Source organism: Echinops telfairi, unplaced genomic scaffold (genome assembly GCF_000313985.2).
Source record: "Echinops telfairi isolate 266 unplaced genomic scaffold, ASM31398v2 ScPeMD7_7400;HRSCAF=8409, whole genome shotgun sequence".
In the NCBI taxonomy this organism is placed as follows: domain Eukaryota; kingdom Metazoa; phylum Chordata; class Mammalia; order Afrosoricida; family Tenrecidae; genus Echinops; species Echinops telfairi.
The window spans coordinates 35687656-35710495 of record NW_022111300.1 but is presented as its reverse complement, the minus strand read 5'-3'; the positions used below and the strand labels follow the sequence as shown (position 1 = coordinate 35710495).

General features: G+C 59.7%; 1 protein-coding gene across 1 annotated transcript in view; it reads right to left on the bottom strand.

The window, feature by feature from the left end:
• Positions 1-1694: 1694 nt before the first annotated feature.
• CTIF (cap binding complex dependent translation initiation factor) overlaps positions 1695-22840 on the bottom strand; it is a 214409-nt gene continuing 193263 nt past the window's right edge. Inside the window, exons 9-10 of the mRNA XM_004703101.2 lie at positions 6531-6584; positions 1695-5105 (exon numbers count right to left, since the gene is read on the bottom strand). Coding sequence (XP_004703158.1) covers positions 4890-5105; positions 6531-6584 — 270 coding nt within the window. The 3' untranslated portion in view covers positions 1695-4889. The remainder of the gene's footprint in view (positions 5106-6530; positions 6585-22840) is intronic.

The window sequence follows — 22840 nt, the reverse complement described above, 5'->3', positions numbered from 1 at the left end:
TCTCTCTACTGGCCCCCCAGCTCAATCACAGGGGGGGTTCACTTCAAAGGTGGGGATGGGCAGAGTAACAAGGCTCTAAGGCAGGGGCTTTGAGGGCTGAGTATGGCACTGGCGGTGCGGGCAGTGCCCCCCGACCCGCTGTGGGAGCCGGGCTGTCGCCGGGGCTCAGCCACACGACAGCCTTCGGTGGTCACGGCCCTGGAGGAAACCGAAGTCCAACAGGCCCGTCTGCAGGTGCCGCATGGGACCCCTTTACCCCACTGGTTGCCCTGGCCATAGGGCCCTTGGCCTCCCCCACCCATTTCCTCACCCTCCAGGTCACACGGGGCACGCAGCCCTCATGTCAGCATATCCGCAGGCAGCTGGCTGAGCCGGTGTCTGTTGGGGTGGCTGGCCAGCTCCCTGGGGTCCACCCTGAGGCAGTCAGAGAGGGGAGGCAGAGGAGGTCATGCCCCACCGCTGATGGACGGACGCTGAGCTTCTTCCACTCACATCACCTCCCTGAGCCTCAGTGTTCTCCTCTGTAAAACGGGATAACACTCACCTGCTGCTTCTTCACGGGACCAACCGAGGCAGCATGGACTGATGGACGGACCCTCAGCTCTGCGGGGACTGTCAGATCGCAATCACGCGTGTGACAGCGTAACCCCATCTTTCTCCTCTGCCTTCTTTGCCTGGCATTTGTGTGCTCCCAGCTGATTCATGCCCAGCACGGAGCCTCCCTTTGTCCCGCCTCCAGACCCCCCATGACACCCGCCTCCGGAGGGTAGCGACGCGGTCCAGCGCAGAGGTGGGCGGCAGGGTTGGAACTTTGCTGCTTATTGGGATGACGGGTCTCAGAATGTGCAGTGATTTGGAACCTTGTGCAGTCAGGACAAAATCTCACGCAAAATCTCCCCTCCCTTCTGGCAAATCATGTTTGGTGAGACCCCCACCCATCCCCCCTCACCACTTGTCACTTCTCTCCCCCTCCGTTTTGAGCTCCAATTTCTGCTCCTACTCCTTTGCATTGAAAAAAGGGGGAGCTTGACAATGATAACCCATTTGCTTAATTAAAATCTTTTATCTCTCCCAACCCAGGCTGCGTACCAGGGACTGCCTCTGCACAGCTGGGGGTAGGGGTGACTCCGTCGTGGGCAAGGACCGCATCTCCACCTGCCTCCCCACGCCCGGCTGCCAGCTTGGCCAGGCTGTCCCACCCCGAGGAGAAGCAGACAGGCAGATTCTAGCTACCCAAGGGGGAGCAGCTGTTACCAGGAGGCAGTGTCCCCAAAGCCTTGCCATCGAGGGACCGTGCAAAACAAGGCATGTGTCATTGGGGAAAATCAATCATGCGTCCCTTTGAGACTTGTAGATGACTCACTTGACCACCTGGGACCGGGCAGCCCCTTGCTGCTGCCTTTCGGAAGGCACGGCAAATGCCACAGACACTTCTGGGGAAAGGGGGGGTGGGTTGGGGGTGCAGAGACTGAAGGCCGTCCACACCTCTGGCTGAGACGCCACTTTCCACAGGACTGTCTTAGCTCTATGACCTTGGCGGGGTCTAAGCCCATGAGCCCTGCTCTCCTGGGCTTCTCCTTCACAACCTTCTCCCCCAAGCACCCCATCTGCCCTTGCTCCCGCCAGCACCTGCAGAGGCGACCACGCGGGGAGAGAGCCCCGTAGCTGGGCACACAGAGGACACGGATCCAGGGTCCTTTTGCTTTTTGGTGGTGTTTATTTTGTTTGAAACCCACTTGCAGTTCGGGTTCGGCTAGAAAGCAGGTCACGCTGAGGGGGCAGGGAAGGTGGTCTCGAGAACAGGACGCATCTGCAGCTTGGGCAGGAAGCCCCAGGCCCTGCTCCGGGGAGGTAGGTCCAGCTCTCGGCTGGCTTAGGCCAAGGGGATGGGGGTGGGGTGGGGGCAGCCCTTCCCATCCAGTGTCCAGGGCAGTGGGGATGCTGCCTTCTCTGACACCAGTCCTCCAAGGCCCAGTCTGAGGTTTCCCAACAGTGTGCCGGCTTCGGAAGGTCACAGGTCCCCCTGGCTGCGTCTGGGGCGGGTAACAGTCTTGGGCCTGGCTCTGTGAGGCCCGTTGGGGTGGTCCTGTGGGGGGGTTCCTGCAGGTGGCTTGGCTGTTGGGGCCTCTGCAGGTGCCCAGGGCATGGTCAGTGGTACCACCCCACCCCCACCCCCGATCCCTCGGAGAAAATAAAATAAAAATTAGAATAAATACCGACGCGGCCAACATTGACATTGACATGGGTGGACAGGACGCCCTCCCAGAGTGGGCAAGGAAGGGGGAGCAGACGGAATCTGGGTTTGGGGTGTGCACCCACCCGCCGGGAGGGAAGTGGTGAGGTCTCCGGCCACATTCAGGGGTTCAGCACAGCCTCAGGCCTCCTGGAGCAGGGGTGGGGGTGGGGGAAGCACAGACAAAGGTGCCCTAAGGAGGAGGGCTGGCCTCATTAGCAGGACAGTGTCTGCATCGGGCAGGTGAGTCTGGGGAGCGAACGCAAGCCTCAGCCGCGCGACACCCAGCCGGCCCTGCCATAACATTCAGAGGTCACTTGGGGTGCGGCCTTGCCCTCCACAGAGGGGGCCCTGGCCCAGGAGACGGGAGGCCTGTGGGGTGCAGTGTCTCCTCTGGCTCCGTCTGCGTGGTCTCCCAGGGGGTCTCCTGTGGGGACCTGCCTCGCATAAGACATTGGTGGTGTTTCCGTGGGTGAGCGTTCTGAAGTGCCCCCTTTCCACGTCTGGAAGCAGAGGGACACAGGGGGGCGGCGCCAGCTTTGGAGAAGCAGCTGATATCGGTGTTCGATGGGGCCAGGGAGCAAGCGCCTTCCAGCAGACCCCGTGTGTGGGGCCGCCGTGGCACGGCACGGCACGGCACGCCACTAAAAATATACTCCTACGTACTCACACACGTTTCTATCTCGCTGTATCTGAGCGCTGACGTCTTGGTCTGGGGGGTGGGGGGCTGGCCAGGACCACCGAGGGGAGCCCATTCCAGCCTCTCCGGGGACCAGCACACCCTCCGTACGCCTGCATTGGAGCCTAGGGAAGGGGCTGGGAGACCCCCCCTCCTCCCGCACGCAGACACAGGTGAAACCCTGAGCACTGCCTCGCCACGTCCCAGGTGTCCCTCTGTGAACCCCCAGCCCCTCAGTGTCCCTTTCAAAGGCCTGGGCTGAGGAGGGGTAGCAGGAAGGGAAGCTTGCGAAGAAAGGGGTGGGGGAGAAGGCCACCCTCCTGGGGTTTCCGTCAGCACCCCCACCTCGTCCCCAGCAGCCTCACACCCTGGGGGTGGGGGTGGGGCCAAGGCAGGCTGAGGGTGCTGAGGAAGGCCTGGGGGTGTGGGGACCCCTGTCCCTACCCCACTCAGAATAAATACAGGGAGCCTCCCTGGCCCACCATCATCTCCTGGCCGGTCAGATTGGGTCTGAATGACCCAGAGGGTCATTCGTTGGTTGCTGATGTCCCTTCCTGGGGCTCCTCCCTACCCCCCAGTCAGCTCTAGACCCTGGCACCAGAGCTGGATGGACGGACATCAGCTCTTCCCCGGGAGCCAGTCTCCCTGCTTGCTCCTGGGCCTCAGCCATCAGCACGGGGATGCCACCAGGCTCCTTCTAGGAAACTTCAGCCTGCCCCCAGGACTAGTACTGCTCCCCTCCCCGCCATGATGCACCGGGGCCCCGCCCCCTAGTGACAGACAGATGCCCGAGCCAGCCTGCAATGAGGCTGGGCCCATGGCACCGTCCTGGGGGGTCCCGGGGAGCCCAGGCCCAACCTCCTCCCTGGAAGGAGCTTGAGCTTGGGGACAGTCCTTTAGCACGTTGGCTTTCATCTGCCGGCCATGCTGCTGCCCCTGCTGGACGCCGGGCGGTGGGGCCGGGCGGCCTGAGTGCAGCCCGGTGGGCAGGACCGCCTTGGAGAGGGACAGAGCTGACCGGAGATGGCAGGGCCACTGGAAGCTAGTGGCTGTGGAACACAGGGTTCCAGCCGGACCCCTGCAGGGGCAGAAGTTTCCAATTACCCTAATTGGCTCCTGGCAGGCTGTCTGTGGCTAGAATCCTAGCGGAGGGCCCCAGGCCTGCCCCCAGCTAATCAGGGGCCCTCTCGGAGGGGAATGTATGCTCACCACGGACTCTTTCCATTGAGAAAAGAGACTTCAAAGGAGCCGGCTTTCAGGGGTGGGGTGGGGGGGAATAAAACACAATAAAACAAAAGAGTGCAAATGTAACTGTCAGGGCCCTGCCCCCCTGCTGGACCCCCTAGGCCTGAGCTGGGGGAGGGATGGGTGGGTGGAGCATGAAGGTGACTGGGGGACGGGGGAGCAAGGGGGGGAGGGAGCCTGACCCGCCTCCCCGTGGCTGACAAAGGCCCCCAATTACAGTGGCTGTGGGGACGGCCGGCCTTTGTCCTCGGGGACATCTGCTACATGTCGCCTCCTGCCAGTTGGCGACAGAGGCAGACAGAATAGGGAACAATGCTCGCCCGTCTCCGACCCACTTTCGCAGGCTCGGAGGTCCTGTCTGACCCAAGCTGGGCCCCACGGGAGAGGAGGCACCTAGAAGCAGCCCTGGCACAAAGGCGTGGCGGGGGCGGGGAGGGTGAGCTGGGAAGGGGCCGGGGCGGGAGGACAAGGCAGGGGCCACTGTGGAAAGAAAGGAGCACCCCTCTGGGTGAGGGTGGCATGCTTGGGCTGGGGTGCGGGTGGGGGCTCCTCTAGGGGTTGACCCCTCCCTGCCCAGCTCCAGCCTGCCCCCAACCCTAGATCTACCTACCCCCCTCCCCACTACCTTCTCCTCTCCGCTAGGGCCACTCTGCCTTCCCGCCTGTCCGTTTGGCCCTGCGCCGCAGCGCCCCAGCTGCCCGTGGGCAGCCCGCCGGCCGGCGCTCCTGGCAGTCAGGCTGTCAGTCTCTGGATGGTTCTGTTGTAGTACTGTGTGATGGGGGGCGTCAGGGGGTTCCAGCTGTTGGCGTGGAGCTCGATGACTTCCAGGAGCAGCGACCGGGTCAGCGTAGACTCCGAGGGGCACAGCATCTTGTCTCGGGCGCTGGCCAGGAGCTCTGCCATCATCTCGGGCAGCTGCTCCTCCAGCAGCCGGCCAGTGCTCTGCAGCTGCGGGCGGTGGAGAGAGGTTAGGGCCAGCCGGCCGCCACGGTGGGGGAGAGCTGGCAGGCCTCAGGGATGTTCAGCCCAGCTACCGGGCCACCCGCGGAAGAGGAGGAGGACAGAGGGGCCTGGGGTGCTGGGTCTCTTTGGATGCCCAGTGACCCCCACTGTGCTGGCCCCAGGGGTTGTCTTTACCAGACTGATGGACGGCTGTCCAGTCCTGGGGTGGATTCGAACCACCAACCTATATAGGGTCAACAGCAGGCCACCTAACCAGTAAGTCACCTGTGGGAGGCCACAATGCACAGTCAATCTGCTGGAAGGGACAAGCGGGAGCAGCCAGGGCTGAAGGAGCCTCCCATAGACCGGGCCACTTCTGCCTCTCACCCAAGGACCCCCTCTTCCAGAAAGCCCTCCCTGACTAACCCCTGAGCTGGAACGTGACACCCCTAGGGGTGGTGAACCTCTGGAGATGCGCCCCGCCCACTGTTACCTGTGTGTGTCCAGGTGGAACCCAAGGGCAGGAATGAGCCTCCGGCCCCTATCCCTTCCTCACAGGCCCCAGGTGAGGGGAGAAGTACACAGCAGGGCAGAAGGTCAGACACAGACCTGCCCGGTCCTCCCCCAAGGCCCCTGATGGGCCACTGTGACCTTCGCTGGCTGCTCTATGGGCCTCTGCAGAGTTTCTGTCCGCCCCATCTGGGCCCATCTTTCCCCACCCCCCACCCTCTGGAAGGCATCCCCTCCTTCACCGGGCATTCCTTGATGACCTTCCTGTCCACCCTGACCTGTCCCTCGGGGATGCCTGTTCTCTGCCCACACTCCTCCTACGCAGACCCTACATTCAATCTGTGTGTGTGTGTGTGTGTGTGTGTGTGTGTGTGTGTGTGTGTGTGAGAGAGAGAGAGAGAGAGAGAGAGATCTTTTTTCTGAACCAGACTGGAAGTTCTCTGTGGGCATGGCCTTTGCTTCCTCCTCTTCCCCTAAAGCCCCAGGTAGGGAACCCAGCCAAGGATCAGAAGGCCTGCCCCATAGGCTCAGGCTGCTGTTTGGGCGCCCCTCACTCCACTCCTGGGCCCCCAAACGGGAGGCTTCTAGAGAGACCCCTGCTCAGGAGCCTTGGCAGGTCCTGGCATCCCAGGCTGACAGCCCTCTCCTCCCAGCACCTCACATTGCCCAGCTCTGGGCTCTCTCCTGAGGTTTGCCCAGTGGCTGGGTCACCGCCACCTCTCTGAAAGAAGATGCTGGAGCAGGGGGATCAATGAGCAGCAGCAGCATCTTGGGGACGGGGTGGGGGGGGGCAGGCTAGGGGAGAGATGGTGCCGACATGGAAGTCTCCAGCATCAGCAAGCCTTTCCCCTGGGCGTCTGCGCTCGTGCCTCAGGGTCCTTAGGGGTCTGCACTCGGGGGTCTCTGCGCCCCGCCACTCACTTCCATGGAGCAGCAGAGGACGGCATCTTCCTTCACATCCTGAGACTGCAAGAGCTGTGGAGAGAGGGACACAGAGCAGCACTCAGTTACAGCTCCCTGAATCCGACCCTCGGCCCCAGGCCGACACCTCTCCAGCCCCAGGCAGCCCTTCTGAAAAGACGTTTGTCTCCAGGGGTCGGACCTCACAAAGGTCGGGCAGAAGCCCCTAGGGCCATCTCCCAGGGGCTGGGGGGCTGCCATGCATGCCTCCACCGCCAGGCCGCCGTGCTGTGAGTGTGGCGGAGAAGGGCGGCAGGTGGGACTGGAGGCGGCGGCGGGCGGTGGCGGCAGGTGTGCTGGGAACAGCAGAGGCTAACCAGGGGCCAGGGAAAATCCTCAGGGAAATGACGCAGGGCCAGGAGCCTGGTGTGGTAAAGTGTTGAAGCGCTGGGTAGCTAACAAGTAGGTCAGCGGCTCGAAACCACCGGCCGCTCTGTGGGAGGAGGACGCGACCTTTTACTCCTCTCCTGCAGAGCGCTACAGTCTCAGAAACTCACAGGGGCAGTTCGTCCCCATTGGCTCAATCGCGCTGAGCTAAAACAACCTCCCAAGGGACTCTGGTGGCGTGCCAGCTGGGTGCTCAGCCGCAGCCTGGAAGATTGGTGGTTTGAAGCCGCCCAGGGGCTCCACAGAGCCCATCCCAGTGACCTGCTTCTCTAAGGAGGACAGCAAGACACGGGTGTGCTGCGCGTCAGTCTGTGACCCCAGCCACAGCAGGGGGGTTCCTCGGTGATGAGGCCCCTGCCTTCCAGGAGGTTCAGCCCTGGCCTCCTGTGGCCAAGGCCCAACAAACCTACCGTCACTGAGTCCACTCCGACCCACAGCCACCCTGCATGATGGGGAAGAAGTGCCCCTTAAGACGGCAGCTTTTTAGGGGAGCAGAAAGCCCCGTCTCTCCCGCAGCGTGGCTGGTGGTTTCAAATTACTGACTGAGTTAGTTAGTTAGTTAGTTAATTATGCCAACCTGGGCGATAAGCACATGTGGGGTTAATCGAAGGGTGGAGGGATAAACGGCTCCGTAAGCCTGGCCTTTCGAGTTCTCGGGTCTCTTGCTTTGTGATGGTCGCACCAGGGTGCAGCTGCCTTAGCAGTTCCCTGTTTCAGCAGGCAAGGCTGATTTCCTGCAAGATATCCTCAAGGAGAAGCCACATGGACCTACCCCGATGCAGCCCTGGGTGCTGGAGCACCCGTGTGGGGACCCCTGCCAGCACAGATGCTTACACATTCACTGACTCAGCTTTCATCCTGCAGTCGGCGTCATTGTGTCTGTTTTGTGAGATGGAGGAGGACTTTGTGGACTGGAGTTGGACATATGGGTTAATGGGTGAATATTGGACATGTGGGCTTGGGCAGCACCGGGTTGGGATGTTTTCTTGATGCACACTTAACCTTTATATAAAACTCTCTCTTTTACACGAGTTTCTGTGGATTTGTTTCTCTAAACTACCCAGACTAATATACTGACCAATGCCTAACCACTACTCCACCAGGGCTCCTCTCTTGCTCTGGCTAGAAGAGGGCTACCCGCACTCCCCGGGGGCCCAGGACTCGACCCATTGCAAGACTGGGACTGTGCTGAGTTACTGAGGGGCTGGAAGTGCTTTCTGAGCAAAGTGGGAGCCAGGCATCCCTGAACCTGCCTCATCTTCCCTCTCTGTTCAATCTCTCTCTCTTTTTCAAAATTAGGACATCATTCATACATTAACTGTTCCCATTTTAAAAGCAGTCAGTGGTCTCTTGTCTATTTGCTGTGCTGTATACCGCCATCACCACTCATTTTAGAATGTTTTCATCCACTCCCAAAAAGAAGTCCTGTCCTCGCTGGTAGTCAGTCCTGATTTCCCTCTGCCCACATCCCCTGGACGTCACTAATCTCTCTCCATGGATTTTCCTCGCTTTTATCTCGCTTGGCTCCACAAATCGATGCTCATGGAAGCAACAGTCAAGAGATCCAACGACACTTTGCATTGGGTAAATCTGCAAGACAAGACCGCTGGGAGGTATTGACAGGCAAGGATGTTACTTTGAGGACGAAGGTGCCCCTGACCCAAGCCTTGGCGTTTCCAGTCGCCTGGGAGGCAGGTGACACTAGGACAGTGAATAAGGAAGACGGGAGGATGCATGTATTTCAGTGGCGGTGCCTATGAAGACTAGTTAAAGTACAAAGGCATCCAGATGTCTGGGAGGAAGTACAGCCGGGACGGCCCTTAGAAGAGATGATGGTGACCGTGGCCTCCATCCTTTGGAAGACCTTTGACAAGGTGCAGTGACCCAGGGGCTGCCACAGTGAGGGGGGTGCCGGACGGGGCCGTAGTTCCTGCACGGGGTCGCAGTGAGTCAGAACCGGTTTGATGGCACCTAACGACAACAATGTGGATTTTCCGGACATTTCATTGGGGTGGTGGGTCACCCACTGCGCTGCTAATCTCCAGGCCAGCAGTTCGAAACCACCGGCCACTCTGGGGGAGAGAGAGGCGGCTTCCCACTCCCGTAAGGAGTTACCGTCTCAGATTCCCACGGGGGCTGTTCTACCCTGTCCTGCAGGGTCGTTACGGGATGGCATCGACTGGAAGGCAGTGAGCATGGACTGAGCGTGGACATTTCCAGGCTAAGACAGACTAGCCCCAGTGGCCCGGCAATCTGTTTCAGACGACCAGCCAGTGCGAACCCCCGTGGCTTACTGCAGCACCTGGTCCAGCCGTGTGCTGGCAGAGGGGCCCCCCCGGGGTGAACGCTGCATGAAGGCTGTGTCCATGGGCTCAAACCAGCCAGCACTGGCTCAGACCAATGGAACAGGGGGTCATTCTGCTGTGCAGGCGGGGTGTGTGTGTGTGTGTGTGTGTGTGTGTTCACAGGACCCCACTGGAGACTGGCAACCACAGGGCATGTCTGGGGAGACCTGGACCTGCACTGCGAGGCAGGGGTCTTCCTGAAGGAGTCTTGCTCATCTCCAGGCCACTCTGGCACGGGGAGCTGGTCCCTGCCTCCCCTGTTCCTTTCCTCTGTGTGTCCAGAGCCCGAACGCTCGTCTTTTGTAGGACACTGGGCAGATGGGACTGAGACCCCCACCCTGTTCCTGCAGTGTAACCGATCCCCTCCCCGGAGAACCTGCTTCCAAACGAGGACACATTCCCAGGCACCGGGGCTGAGGGCTGCAGAAGATGCTTGTCTTTTGGTGGGGCACAGTTCTCTGCAGTACAGCCGGGGGCTTGGAGGGGCCCAGTGTCTCTCTACCCCTTCCTATCGGTTGCTCGAGCATCGTGCTCTTTCCCCTCGGCGTGCCCCAGCTTCTCTCAGATTGCTGGTGTCAACTGGATCCCAAGGAAACCCTGGGATCCATTCTGACTCATGGGCTTCTCCTTCCTCCCGGGAGGGGCTGGGGGGTGCAGACCGATGCCGACTCAATAGCATCACTCGAGAGGTAGTTTTAGAGAGCATAAAGCTTCATGAATGAAGGTAAACTAGAAAGACAGACTTACAGGGAACCTTCCCCCTCCCGCCGAGAGTCAGAAGAGGGGTCCTGGGAGTGCAGCGGGGCTGTGCTGGGCTGCAATCTATCTGAAAAGTCAGCAGTGTGAAACCAGCTTTGGAGAAAGGTAGGACTTTCTACTCCTGTGAAAGGTTATAGGCTTGGACTCGCTTGGGGCCCTTCTCCCTTGTCCTGCGGAGCTACCGGGTCACTGTGAGTCAGAAGGAACGTGACCGAAGCGGGCCTTTGGGGAGGGGGGTTGACTTTTGGGTTTCAATAGAAGACCACCGGGGGTAATTTGTTTTAAAGTTTCAAGGTTAACTCAGGGTGATCGTTTCTGGGGTGCATCCAGCCTAAGTGGCTCCAGAAAGTCTGGAGTTCACCAGAATTTGAAATGCATCTCCCCGCCCCCCAGCTTTGATCATAAGTCTTCATCAGAATCCTTGATCAACATGTTCACCATCCAGCACACGAGCCTTCTGGCGAGGTGCGGCGGGGTGGGGGTGGGGGTGCCCACTGCCAGCCGTGGGAGTGGACTCAGGCCTTTACAGCCCAAGGGTCTACAGAGGCCGTTCTCCTGTCCCACCAAGAGGAGAGCCTTCCTTCCCAGCGCCAGACACCACCTGCTCTTTGTGTTAGGACAGGGGCTGGCCTGCCTCACCCGGCAGGCCCTCCTTGCTGACACCCCTCCAGTGGCCCCCTGCAAGGCTCCCCGTGCCCCCAGGAGCCCATCGGCTTCCTAGGGGTCCTTACTGGACTTGCTCTGGGGGAGAGTATCCCTGGGGCAGGACCGTGCCATCTCTTCCTTCTCTGTCAAAATGGGCGTGTTCTGGAATCCGTCTCTGCTGTCCCAGAGGGCAGCTGGTCTTAGGACTAAAGGAATGCAAACCCTCCTCGTTAGGTTATGTTCCGTTTGGGGTTTCTAGGGATAGTGCTTGATTCCATTCCAAGAAGAGCAGGCCCCTCTGCCTTCCTCTCCCTACCCTTGGCCCCTGGGGAGGACTCTCGATCTGCACAACTGGCCAGCGAGGAGGACGGGAGTGCAGTCCACTTGCTCCCTGGAGTCTCTGGAACAGAAGGGTGTGGGCGGGCAGGGGCAGGCCGCCCTCCACCCCCTATTTCTGGGCTGGGACTCCAAAGCGGTCTTGTGAGCCTGCACCACGTTTGTTCGGAAGCCAATGCATTCCTGTCCCATTGTCTTCTTGTGGCCACACCCATCACATCCTCCCTCGGGAGGGCGGGGCCAAGGTGCTCCGAAGGGCAGTGAGAGGCCTGGCAGCCTCTGGGGAGGGAGGGGCCTGATGAGCTCATCCGAGAGTACCCCCCCTCCCCATGAGGTGGGGATGGGGGTGGCGGCCCACAGGGCCAGGGCAGGCCACCCAAGGTGTGCTCAGGTATAACCCGGCTGGTGACTTGGGTGCTGATGGAAGGACCTGCGGGCCACCTCTCTGTGCCGGAGTGCTTGCATCTCCTGCTCTTGCACCCCTCAGCTCCCGACCCATCCTCCTGCCGCCCCGACCTCTCAGTGCCCAGTGGAGCACACCCAAGCAGCCTCAGACCCTGCCTTCAGGAGAGCCCATCCTTAGGGGGAGAAGCCTAGGGGGTCCAGGGTGCTTGCGGCAGAGAGCCTTGATCTGAAGTTCCCAGCCAGGAGAGAGCAAAGAAATAGGGGCAGAGAGTGGGTGAGTGGTTGTCTGCAGAGGCCGAGGGAACCCTAGTGGGGGGTGCAAACTTTGACCGTGGAGAGGAAGGGACAGGACAGGGAGCAGGAATGGCCAGGGAGCCGGCATTGAGGTGGCACGTGGTCTAGGAAGGTGGGGCCCTTCCACTCTGCACCCCTGCTGGATCTGAACCTGCAGCTACTACCAAGTGGAGGGGAGGACCTGGGATGAGGCTCAGGGCAACATGCCTGGTCCTTGGGAAGAGGGTCCATCACAGCCTGCTCTCTGCTTGGGGCGGCAGGGGAGTAGGCAACCGACCGAGAAGCCCGTCAGTAGGCCTGGGGTCCAAAGGCCTTCCGTCAGTCACTCAGAGTAACCCTTAAATCACCAGCACCTCGGTTTTCCTCACCTGAGAATGGGATAATAATACCTGCCCGGAACGGCTGTAAGCACCTCCTGAGGTCAGGTGCAAGAGCTCTGAAAAAGCACAACGCTTGCTTCAAAGGCAAACTGTCATTACGGCCATTCCACTGGGAGCGCTGTAAACACCGGGCTCCCCTGGAGGTCTCGGCACACTTGGAGGGCACTGTCCCCTCTGCCCTCATGACACGCTGGTGAAGACAGGGACCAGCCACATGCACTCTTATCTCCACTTAATAGACAGGGAGCCAGGGCTCAGGAGTTAAGTGGCGCATGCCAGACAGAAAGTCTAAGGAAACTAGAAGGTGCCAGAGTCCCCGGTCAGCATCCCTCTCCTGGAAGAACGATGTTAATTCCTCCTGGATGAGCTTTCAGCTCCGTGGGTGGGATTGTTCAAGCTTCCTACTTCTATTGGTGGGTGGCAATCACCCACCTGGACCTTCACACTGTTGGAATGATTTTGCCTATTCTTGGTATTGGCCACCATCCACCCAACTGTCTAGCCATATTCCCATTTGCTCACCCACCAGCCCACGGTACCATCTAGTTAACCACCTATGAATCTATCAACCACACATCCTTTTACCCACTCACACAAGCATGTATGCAACCTTCCACCCACCTGTCCACTCATCACTTGCCCATCCATCCATAGATCGATCCATCCATCCATCCATCCATCCATCCATCCATCCATCCATCCACCCACCCACCCACCTACCTAGCATTTACAGGAGCCTGCACTTTGAGCTAAACACTGGGTAAGCACAGGATAACCAAAGTAAGACTGGTAACTCAGAGTCTCCAACTCACTGACCTTGCATTGACCCTGACCCTATGGACAGAGTAGAGCTGCCCCTGTGGGTTTCTGAGACGGGAACTCTTCATGGGAGTAGACACCTTCATCTTTCTTTTGTAGAGCAGCGGGGGTGTGGGGGTGGGGTAGGGGGTGTTGAACTGCCAACCTTGCATCTACCAGTCCACATTGCAACCCACTATGCCGCCAGGACTCCTAACTTACAGTCTAGTAGGGGAACTCAAGGCATTTTTGACTGGGTACATGGGAGGCATGAGACATGGTCTAAAGAGGAACACGTGAAATGGCAGAGCGCCCTGGCCAACAAGTGCTTCCAGCTGGCTAAACCACGCGGCACTCTGGGCAGAGAGATGGCGGGAGAGCATGCCGATACAGAAGGCAAGGGCCCTACCCAAAGGGCTGGGGAGCCCATGGTCCTGAGCTTGGACTTGATCCCGACGTTAAACTGGAAGATCAGAGGCGTGATCTTATCGTTTGGCAGAGAGAATCCGGGAGCTGGTGGGGTGATGGCAGCAGGGGCTGCGGAGACACCAGGTGGCTGGGAGAGATGGTGGTGGCTTGAATTGGCAGCTAGGTTTGGGCGGCAGAGGTGAAGGTGAGGAAATGGACATGTGGGGACTGAGGACACGCCATCCCCCACCCCACCCCCCGTTTGGTCACTGAATAAATGGTGGCTCCATTGATGAGACTGGGAGGGCTGGTATGACCGTCGGTTTGGAGAGAGTGAAGTTCAGTGTTGTAAATACTCAGCCCACGGCCCCTGTGCAATGGCCGGTGATGAGGCTTGGGTGGAGACTGGCTGTCTGTGGTCACCAGTGCCTGGGGGTTGGGTGAGATGACCTGGGATAACATCGAGCAAGAGAAGAGGACCGGAGTCACACATCCATGGAGACACCCCCACTCAAAACCAAGCGGTCTGTCATTGCATCCGCATGGGCTCACAGGGGCAGCTGCCCGAGGCCCTTCTCAGGCCGTTCCTCTTTATGAGAACACATGGCCTTGGCCTCGTCTTTCTCTGGCAGAACAGCTTGTGGGTTTGAACAGCTGACCTTGCAGCTAGCAGCCTAACATGGACCCCACCAGGGTTCCGAATCTGGAAACAGCAGGCTGTAAAGGGGGGCCGAAGAGGAAGAGGAACCCCCAAAGGAGGAAGGGGCGGTTGGTCAGCGAACTCGAGGTGTGTGTGTGGGGGGGAGGAGGAAGTGCCGTCATGGAAGCCCAGAGCGTTCCAAGAAGTACAAGGTCAATGGTGCCAGACGTCAGAGAGGTCAAGTCAGATGAACAATGACCAAGGTCCCCTGGAATGGGTGATTACAAGGCACTGGTGACCTTTGCCGGGACGACTTCAGGGCGTGGGAGGAGGTGGAAGCCTGGGGGTGCGGGTTGGATCGATGGGGCACAGAGCAGTCAGGGAAAGGATGCTCACTCCCTTCTTCTTTGGGCAGGTGTGGGGGGCTGCTCTTCCTTCTGTCTTCCTGTCCCTGTCTCGTGCTCCGAATTGACCCACAGAAAAGCAGGCGGGTGGGGTGCTGAGAGCAGGAGGTGGCCAGGGTACTGGGGGCCGGTTTCTGAATGAACGTGAGCCTCCCACCGTGTTTCAGGGCGACATTAGAGAGCACGCGGGTTCGCGCGTAGCTGACAGGGGAGCCGTCCATATAAGCCCACGTGGAGGCAGCTCAGGGGGGCAGGCCTCGCTCACCATCAGCTTCTGAAAGGTCACAGGCTGGACAGCCCTGCAGGGCTGCCTTACTCTGCACACACGGGGCCCAATGGACAGCAACTTACAAGGACAAAACTGTGGGCAGGCGAGGGAGGTGCAAACTCAGAGACCAGCTTCAGAGGACAGCAGGGCCCACCTGCCTCCCAGGGGAGGGCAGCTAGTTAGGGCGGCTGTGGGTACCAGCCACCTGGGCGGGGGCCAGCCAGGCTTTGCCATCAGTGCCGGTTTTACATTCATCATTATCATTCAGACATCCCCAGAGGTGGGCACAGTGGGGGGTGGTGAGGATTGTCCCCAAATACAGCTTTTCTGTCCGCCCGATAGGCGGCCCTGGTCTGATGTCAAGGAAACCCAAGGCTCTGGCCTGGACTCCCATCCCAGTCGGTGCCCTGTGGCCTGGCCGCCAGCCCTGCTCGCCAAGGAGGCCGGCACAATAAGTGCGGACCGGGTGCCCCAGGGGGAATAATGAGCCTCCTTCCTGCCGAGCTTGCAAACCTCCTGTACACAGTGGCGACAGCAAATGTCACACGGGGGAATGCTCCAGCCCACAGCTGGCCCGGGGTGCGGAACGCGGTCTGGCCGCAGGGCGGGCTCAGGATCCCTCTGCAGACATTCAGGCTGGAGGGCAGCAGGCCTGCGCCCCTGGCTTCTCAAGGGGCTAGCCCTAGGAGAGGCCTGGGCAGGAGGGGCTCTGAACACAAGCCCCTAGCTATGGGCGGCTCCCAGGACCCTGGGTCAGGGTCTGAAACAGTGGGGAAGCAGGCCACACCCACTGCCAGCACCTTCCGGCTCCTGGGGTGTCCCCTGTGAGGCTCCCTTTGTGCCCACCACCTCTGCATCTTCCCAAAGGCCTGGCAGAAAGAGCCACCGCACCGCTTCACCTTTCAAGAGAGCCACCTGCTTTAAGGAACCACCTACCAGGGACCTAAGGGACCACAGCCTCCTGGAGGCTTAGGGCCGAGGAATGGCGGGGTGGGGGTGGGGGGCCGGGGTGTTTGAAGTGGGAGGGCTGACACTGGGGAACACAGGGTGTTTGTCCAGACAAAGTTGGATCGGTTCTGTTGGGTTCAGTCTCAGAGAAAGTAGAAACACAAACAAATGACACTAAGTTACGATAGATGATACTGCAGCTAACAACGCTTGCCTATAATAAAGAGTACTATAAGCTACAGAATGCCAAGGGGAAACGGGTGGCAGCTGGTGACGGTGGGGCTGCTATCTGTCAAGCGAGTAGATCAACACCACCCTGGAGAAGGACTCCCCATCTTGGAAACCCACAGGGTCCTGACTGCGAGTCGGCACCGCGGCCTTGGTGGCGGTGACTTTGGTGGTGGTGAGTTTCAAGCTGACATGGGGCCAGCGGGAGGTTCAAGTTCTTGGCTCTCCCCTTTCACTCTGGACGGCGCCCTGGCCCGGTCATGGCTCTGTCAGAGTCATCCAGGAGACCTCTGGCCCACTGCCATCCTCCCATGATCGAGCCCCATTTCACACCGGGGGCTGGGCAGGCCCTCTCAGGCTCGGGTTCTGGCCCGATGGCTGCCAAAGGAGCACTGTCGTCACCGGGCAGTGCAGGGCACTGGGTGGGGGTGCTCACCTGCCCCACTGCAGCTGCGGGGATTATGATAACTGAGCCCCTTTGCTCTCAGGGGGGCAGACCTGAGGGGCTGCATGGGGACCAGTCATTCCCAAGCTTCCCACCCGGGGGCGCTGAGGGGACCCTGGGCGCCCCCCGCACCAGGAGTGGCTGTTTGTGTGTCTGACTCAAGCACGAAGCAGTCCCTCTTCACCGGGAGAAGGGCTTGACCCAGCCAGGCTGGTGTGCCTTCTGAATGCCCGGGCTCCCCCACAGTGCCCACGCCGACCTGGGAGCCCACGCCGGGCTTCCTCCCCAGTCCGGCGTGGGCTCCCCGCCCCACCTGAGGCCCGCACTAGAGGGGGCGGCTTTGAGGGGAGCGGGAGGGGTGTGATGAGAAGGAACTAGCTCTAAAGTGAACAGTCAAACAGGAAATTAACGGAGGGACCCACACCAACGGAAGGTTCGGGTTGTGATTTTCACAGGCCAGGAGCCAGGAAATTTGAACTTCTCGTTCCCATAGCAACTTGCGGGGAACCTGGGACTGGAACAAGACTCCGCCAGCCCCAGAGGTGGGCTGCTGGTCACCCTGGTGACCTGCTCTGCAATAGGACACAGGCCTGGAAAGAGGCGGGGTGGGGGATAGGCTCAGGTCCCACTTTCCACTGGGAAGGCGGCTGGCCCTGTAAACACTTGGCCTCCCGTGGCCTGTCTTCCCTGTCTGCAGCATGGGGGTGACACTGGGACCAGCCCGCCTCCCACGGCCATCCAAATCCACTGTCATCGAGTTGGTCTCGACTCATAGCGACCCAATAGGACGGTGTAGAACCACCCCAGTTTCCGAGGCTGTAAATGTTTGTGGGAATAGAAAGCCTCCTCTCTCTGGAGGAGCAGCGAGTGGTTCCGAACTGCTGACCTTGTGGTTAGTCATTCGAGACACACACACACACACACACTCACACTCACAATGAGTCTGGTGACTGCACGGACCCACCCCCTACTCTTTGCTTCTCTGAGAAATGTCTCCATTGGCCGAGAGCAGCTCCGAGGAGCTTCCGAAGCAGCCTCCCAGGCGGCAATGCCCTCTGCTCTCATTCCGGTCCCCATGTGCTCCATGCCTGTCCAGTGCCCACTTGGCCTGTTTTGGAAGTTGATCACCGAGACTGTCTTCCATGGCACCTTTGGGTGGGCTTGACCCTCCAACCCAGCGACTCCAGAAACCTGGAGGCTTAAGTCATCCAGAGGCAGAACCTCTTCTTTTAAGTGTGTGTGTATGGTGGGAAGGGGGGCTGAGTGTCTTGGGAGGGGCTGTCCTTTGTGTGTGAGGAGTGAGGAGTCCCCGCCGGGCAGGAAAGGAGATAAGGGCGTTGGAGTTCAACCCAAGAAGGAAGCCGTCTGGAATCCTTCCCTACGTCAGCGAGCCTCCCGCCCGAGATGACCATGACAGGCCCTGGCCGCCTTATCTCTCGGGGTGCTGAGGCCAGGTCTGTGCATCCCCCACCCCCAGCCCCCTCGCCACCCCCATAAGAACAGAAGTAGGGGAGGGAGCCCTGTGGCCCCGGCATGTCCCGGGTCTGTGGCCAGGGCGCCCGCCCCGTGGATTGAGCAAAGCCCTGGAAAGGGAGAAGTGGCGCCGGCTGGAAGGCAGACAGAGCGTCTCCGGGTTTCCTCACCGCCCGCTCGCGTGCCAGGGCCAGCGGGCGTCCTGTGCACAGTGCCCCGCAGGGTTGCGAAATGGCCCAGCCTCCTCTGGGGAAGCTTCTGGCCACCCCGGCCCCCGAACTCCAGGGGCAGGGGGCCCAGTGCCAACCTCTCCCCAGGCATGAGACTCCAGCGGAGATCTCTCTCTGCAAGACATCAGGACTTGTGTGTGTGTGTGTGGGGGGGGGCGCTCAGGGAAGAGGGATGGCTCCTGGGGGGCAGGGGCAGATGATTTCTTTCATGAAGCCTGACAAACAGACTGGATTAGAAAGGTGTTGCAAGAGGCACAGAAAGGGCAGTAGCCCATGTCCCTGACCTCAGAGAGGGGGGCCTCTGCTCAGGGCCCCGGGGTGAGCTGCACGGCAGTTTGGGAGCGGGGAGGGGCTGAAATAGGCAGCCAAAGCCTAGAGGTGGTGGAGAAGGGCCACCTGGCGATGACCGGCTCCCCACCATGGAACTCTAAAGCAACCAGCAACCAGCGCGTGGGCCACGTCCTCGTGTGTGGGCGAATCTGTGCACGACGACGTGTGGGAGAGGAATTGAAGCCTGCCTGCAGGCTCCCCACCGAGGTGCCAGTCTGGGGTGGGTGGAGGGTGGAGGGTGAGGCCACATGACTGAAGCTGACCTTGGACTTGGGAGGGAGGTGTGAGCCAAGGACCAAGTGGGCAGGGATGCTGGGCCTGGGACATAAGATTGGGCTGAAAGATGTATGGGGCTGTGCTACCCACAGGCTCACGTACTCAGGGAGCAGCCACCCAGACAGGTCTGGGCCAGGAGAGGGCCTGGGGCTGCTTTAGGGACAAAGGAGATGCACTAATCCCTCCTTGCCAGCTCTGAGGTTGGAGATAAGAGTGTTTAATTGGCACTTGTACCTTTGTTTGGCTTTTAAGCCTTATCCTTAGCAGAATATGCATTTTAATAATGGGAGGACCCGCCTTTTTCTAAAAGGAGATGATCTGTTTGGATGAATGAACATGATAGTCAGGTATCACCCAGGTGTTCTTCCCCCATCCCACCCCCAGGATGCTGTGGGCTAATGGCTAAAGCCCTTCACAGGGTGGGGGGTGGGAAGGGTATTTACCTGCTGCTCACTGGCTCACCTCTACCCCCAGGCCCTACCTCCATCCTGTCTCCTTCCCCTTCCCAAGCCTCTGCTCCAACCAAAGGTTTCATCTGTTGTCAGCACGCTGCTTGTCCCTCCCTGCTGAGCCTGTCTTTCCCCACCTCCACTGGACTGGTTACATGGGCTGACCACAAGACCCTCCTCCACCCAGAAGCCTCCCCTGACCTCTGTAGCCAGAAGGGTGTCCATTCACGGCCAAGGGCAAGCTTTTGGCTTTGCCTAGTTCTAGATTTTGAGCCCTGGTGGGCTGCTAGCCTCGAGGTCAGCAGTTTGAAACCACCAGCAGTTCCGCAGCAGAAAGAGGAGGCTTTCTGCTCCTGTAAAGAGTGACGGTCTCACACACCCACAGGGACAGTTCCACCCTGTCCTCTAATAATCCGAATGACCTGAGCACAGTGGGTCTGTTGTCCAGGTTTTGAGTTCTAGGTCTGGACGAGGGCTTGGCATTGACTTGGTGGTGGTGAGTTTCTGAGGTCCAGCCTAGATGCGGACGTGTTAGGTACCCAGGGAGGGCCAGATGTGAGAGAAGTGGAGACCACTTGGGAGGAGACAAGTCTTTAGAAAATTCTGGCTCAGGGGCGGGTGGGGGGTGGCGGGGAGAGGCGTGGGGAAGAGAGAAACAGGGCGGTCACCTTCTCCCCCACTTCAGGCGATGGGGTCCGCGGAAACCACTAGGCTAGAGAGGGAACGCTGGGAAGGAGGCTCAGAGCGGCAGGGCTGGAGAGCACTCTGGTATCAGGGGGTTGCCACCCCAAATAGGCCAGACTGAGGCAGATGCCTGGCGGTTGAAGCGGTCGGAGACAGCCTGTGGGCCAGTGAGATAATTAAAGCAGGCAAAGCAGACGCAGACAGTTTGGGTGAAGAAGAAAGATGCTTACATCTGGCTTTTGGACTTTTTTAAAAAAAGAATCTTACTCTACTATTTGTGTGTCTGTATGAATGACTCTTTCCTCCAAGTTCTAGGGCAGCGGTTGCCCACCTTCCCAATGCTGCCACCCTTCCATACTGTTCCTCATGTGGTGGTGACCCCAACCATCAAATTATTTTTGTTGCTATGTCATCACTGTCATTTTGCTACTGCTATGAATCGAGTGACCCCTATGAAGGGGTAGTTGGACTCCCAAAGGGGTCGCGACCCACAGGTTGAGAACCGCTGCTCTCCTGGCTGATGTTTCTTTCTGTAGAAACACCCCAAAGGGGGTGGCTTCCCACGGCTTTTCTACCTTTCTCTGGGTCACCTTGTCTGAGGAAACGTCGCGTCGGCATCTACCACTTTCAAGAACCCACACAGATCAAGAGTGTGCTCAGGCGAGTGTTTCTGGGGGGAGTGCCTGTGTGTAACCAGCACCCCAATGCAGAGTGCACTGGTAGCCCACCTTTTCAGGAGGGGAAGCCTTAGGATCGGCTTTCAACTCTCAGGTGTTCCCACTGGAAGCCCACACAATGCTGAGCCGGGGTGTCCTGTGAGGCCCCCACGCTCACATGGAGGCAGGTGAGAAGCCCACCTGTTCTTTCCTGCACAGGCTGTCACCAGTTCTGGCTACTGGCCGGCAGGTGGGCGGGCCCGGGTGCCAGCTGTCACCTTTGTTGTCGTGGTGAGGGGCGGGGGAGGCGTGCCGGGGTGGGGCTGCTGTGCCGGGGTTTCTTGGGCATCACTTTTACTGAGCCCAGGGATGTCTGGAGGTTAGTGCTGCAAGGTCAGCAGGTCCTACCCCTCACTGGCTCCTCAGAAGGAGGAGGCTGTCAGCTCTGTAAAGATTCCCCCAGCCTCGGGACCCAGACCCAGGGGTCACAGTCGACCCAGGGGCAGTGAGTTTGGTTTTAGCTTCAATCTTCTTGAGAGTGGCTACCAGCTCTTCTCCCTGCAGCCCTGGGGAGGGTTTGAACCCCCACCCCAGCTTTTTGGTCAGCAGCATGGTGCTTAATCATTGTACTACCAGGGCTGAGGCCACAGAAGTTCAGACCCGAATTGGCTGAGCACCAACCTGTTGCCACAGCCCTGTGCAGCGGGCAGGGAGCCCAGCCCCAACTCCAGGCATGTGTCTTTGTGGGCCAGGGTCTTCCTGGAAGGGTCCCTGGTGGTGCAGTGGGTTATGTGTCTGGCTGCTCACCCTAAGGTCAGCAGTTCAAACCCACCAGCTGCTCCTGGGGAGAAAGATGAGGCTGTGCCCTTTCACAAAGATCGACAGCCTGGGAACCCCCACGGGGCAGTGCGACCCTGTCCTGCAGGACCTCTGTGAGCTGGCAGCAACCCGATGGCTGTGGGTTTGGTCTGGTTGGTGTTTACAGACTCCACAGCCTCTCACTTCCCAAGGAACACGCCCCCTCTGTCAGGAACTCTACACCCCCCGAAAATGTCCTTCTGTACCGGTTGACAGAACACACCCTCCCAGATGCCCACAGTGGCAGTGGCTTCTGAGAGCCCAGGCGCACACCTCTGCCCTGGGCCTTCCACAGTCCGAAGGACATCCCCAGGGGAGCTGAGGACAGGGATGGCATCGCCAGCCCTGGGTCTCTGGCATTGGCCCGGAGGGTCACGCAGCCCTTCTCTGAGGCCAAGACATGGTACCAGTATGGCCCCCGAGGGCTCCATCCAAGGACCCATCACAAACCCTCAGCCATGCGGGGAGGGAGGGCTGTCTCCCTGTCACAGAGGAATGGGGAGGTGTGAAGACAGGTCCCAGCCAGTACCGACAGCACGGGGTGTGAACTCCAGCGGTCCCACCTCCTAGGTCCACTCTGCCCATTTCCATGGAGGGAGGGGAGTGATCCCTGGCCCCCATGTGGGTGACAGGATGGGGTGGCCCGTGCGCGCCACCGGCACTCGTGCGTAGGAAGTGACTCATGGGAACCCTGCCATCTCCCCGGGACAGCACACAGTCACACGCGCACGCTTCCTGTGTCTTGGAGAGCCTCAGGTGACGTGAGCTGGCCAGGCTGATCGTGGACGGCGGCTAGCGCCGGAAACCCACCCAGCACTGCACCCTGGGATGCCAGTGGCACAGGCGTGTCACGGTGGGTCTGGGCGTGCATCTGTGACATGAGGCAAGGGTCAGCGGTCCTCAGTGCCGGGAAGTGGTTGACACACCCCTTCTTCCTAGTGACACCGCTCCGGCTGCCTGTGATGTCCACCAGAAGTTGTTGGCCAGGCTGAAGACAGCCTGCTGAGTCCTGCCCTCCCGAATTTCACATTCGGAATTTCCGGCGTGGGGCTGGAGAACGTGCATGCTTGTCCGGAGCGCGGGGGCGGGGGAGGGGGGGATGGAGGTGGAGCAAGAAGGTGGGCACTGACTCTTTGGGGAAGTGAAAGGGTCATCTCAGAGGCTTTGGTGACCTGGGGAAGTGGAGACCCGGGCCTGTCTTCACACAATGCGCTGTTGAGACATAGAGGCCTCCACTGGCTTTGAGTCTCTATGAGCTGGACCTCCAAGCCACCTCCCCCTCCTCCCTTGGCTGTGTCTGCCTGCACGGGAAGTCCTTCTCCCGGAGTGGGCTCCTGATTGGGAAGACGGCCCCCTCCCCATCACAGGTCAGGGGTTATATGAAGGTTAAATGCATGTGGGTGCTTGCTGGGGAGATAGTCTGCCTCTTACTGGGTTCTCAGGAGGATCAGTTAGCTGCCCAACCTGCCTCCCAAACCAAGCCATGTGCTTTCCTTTGGGCACACGTTTCCTCTTCAACATGTGTGAGTCCCTGGAATGCTGACACCTGCCTGGATCATCTCTCCTACCTTCACCCACCCCAACCAACCACCCCCCAAACTCTGCCATCGAGTCAATGCTGACTC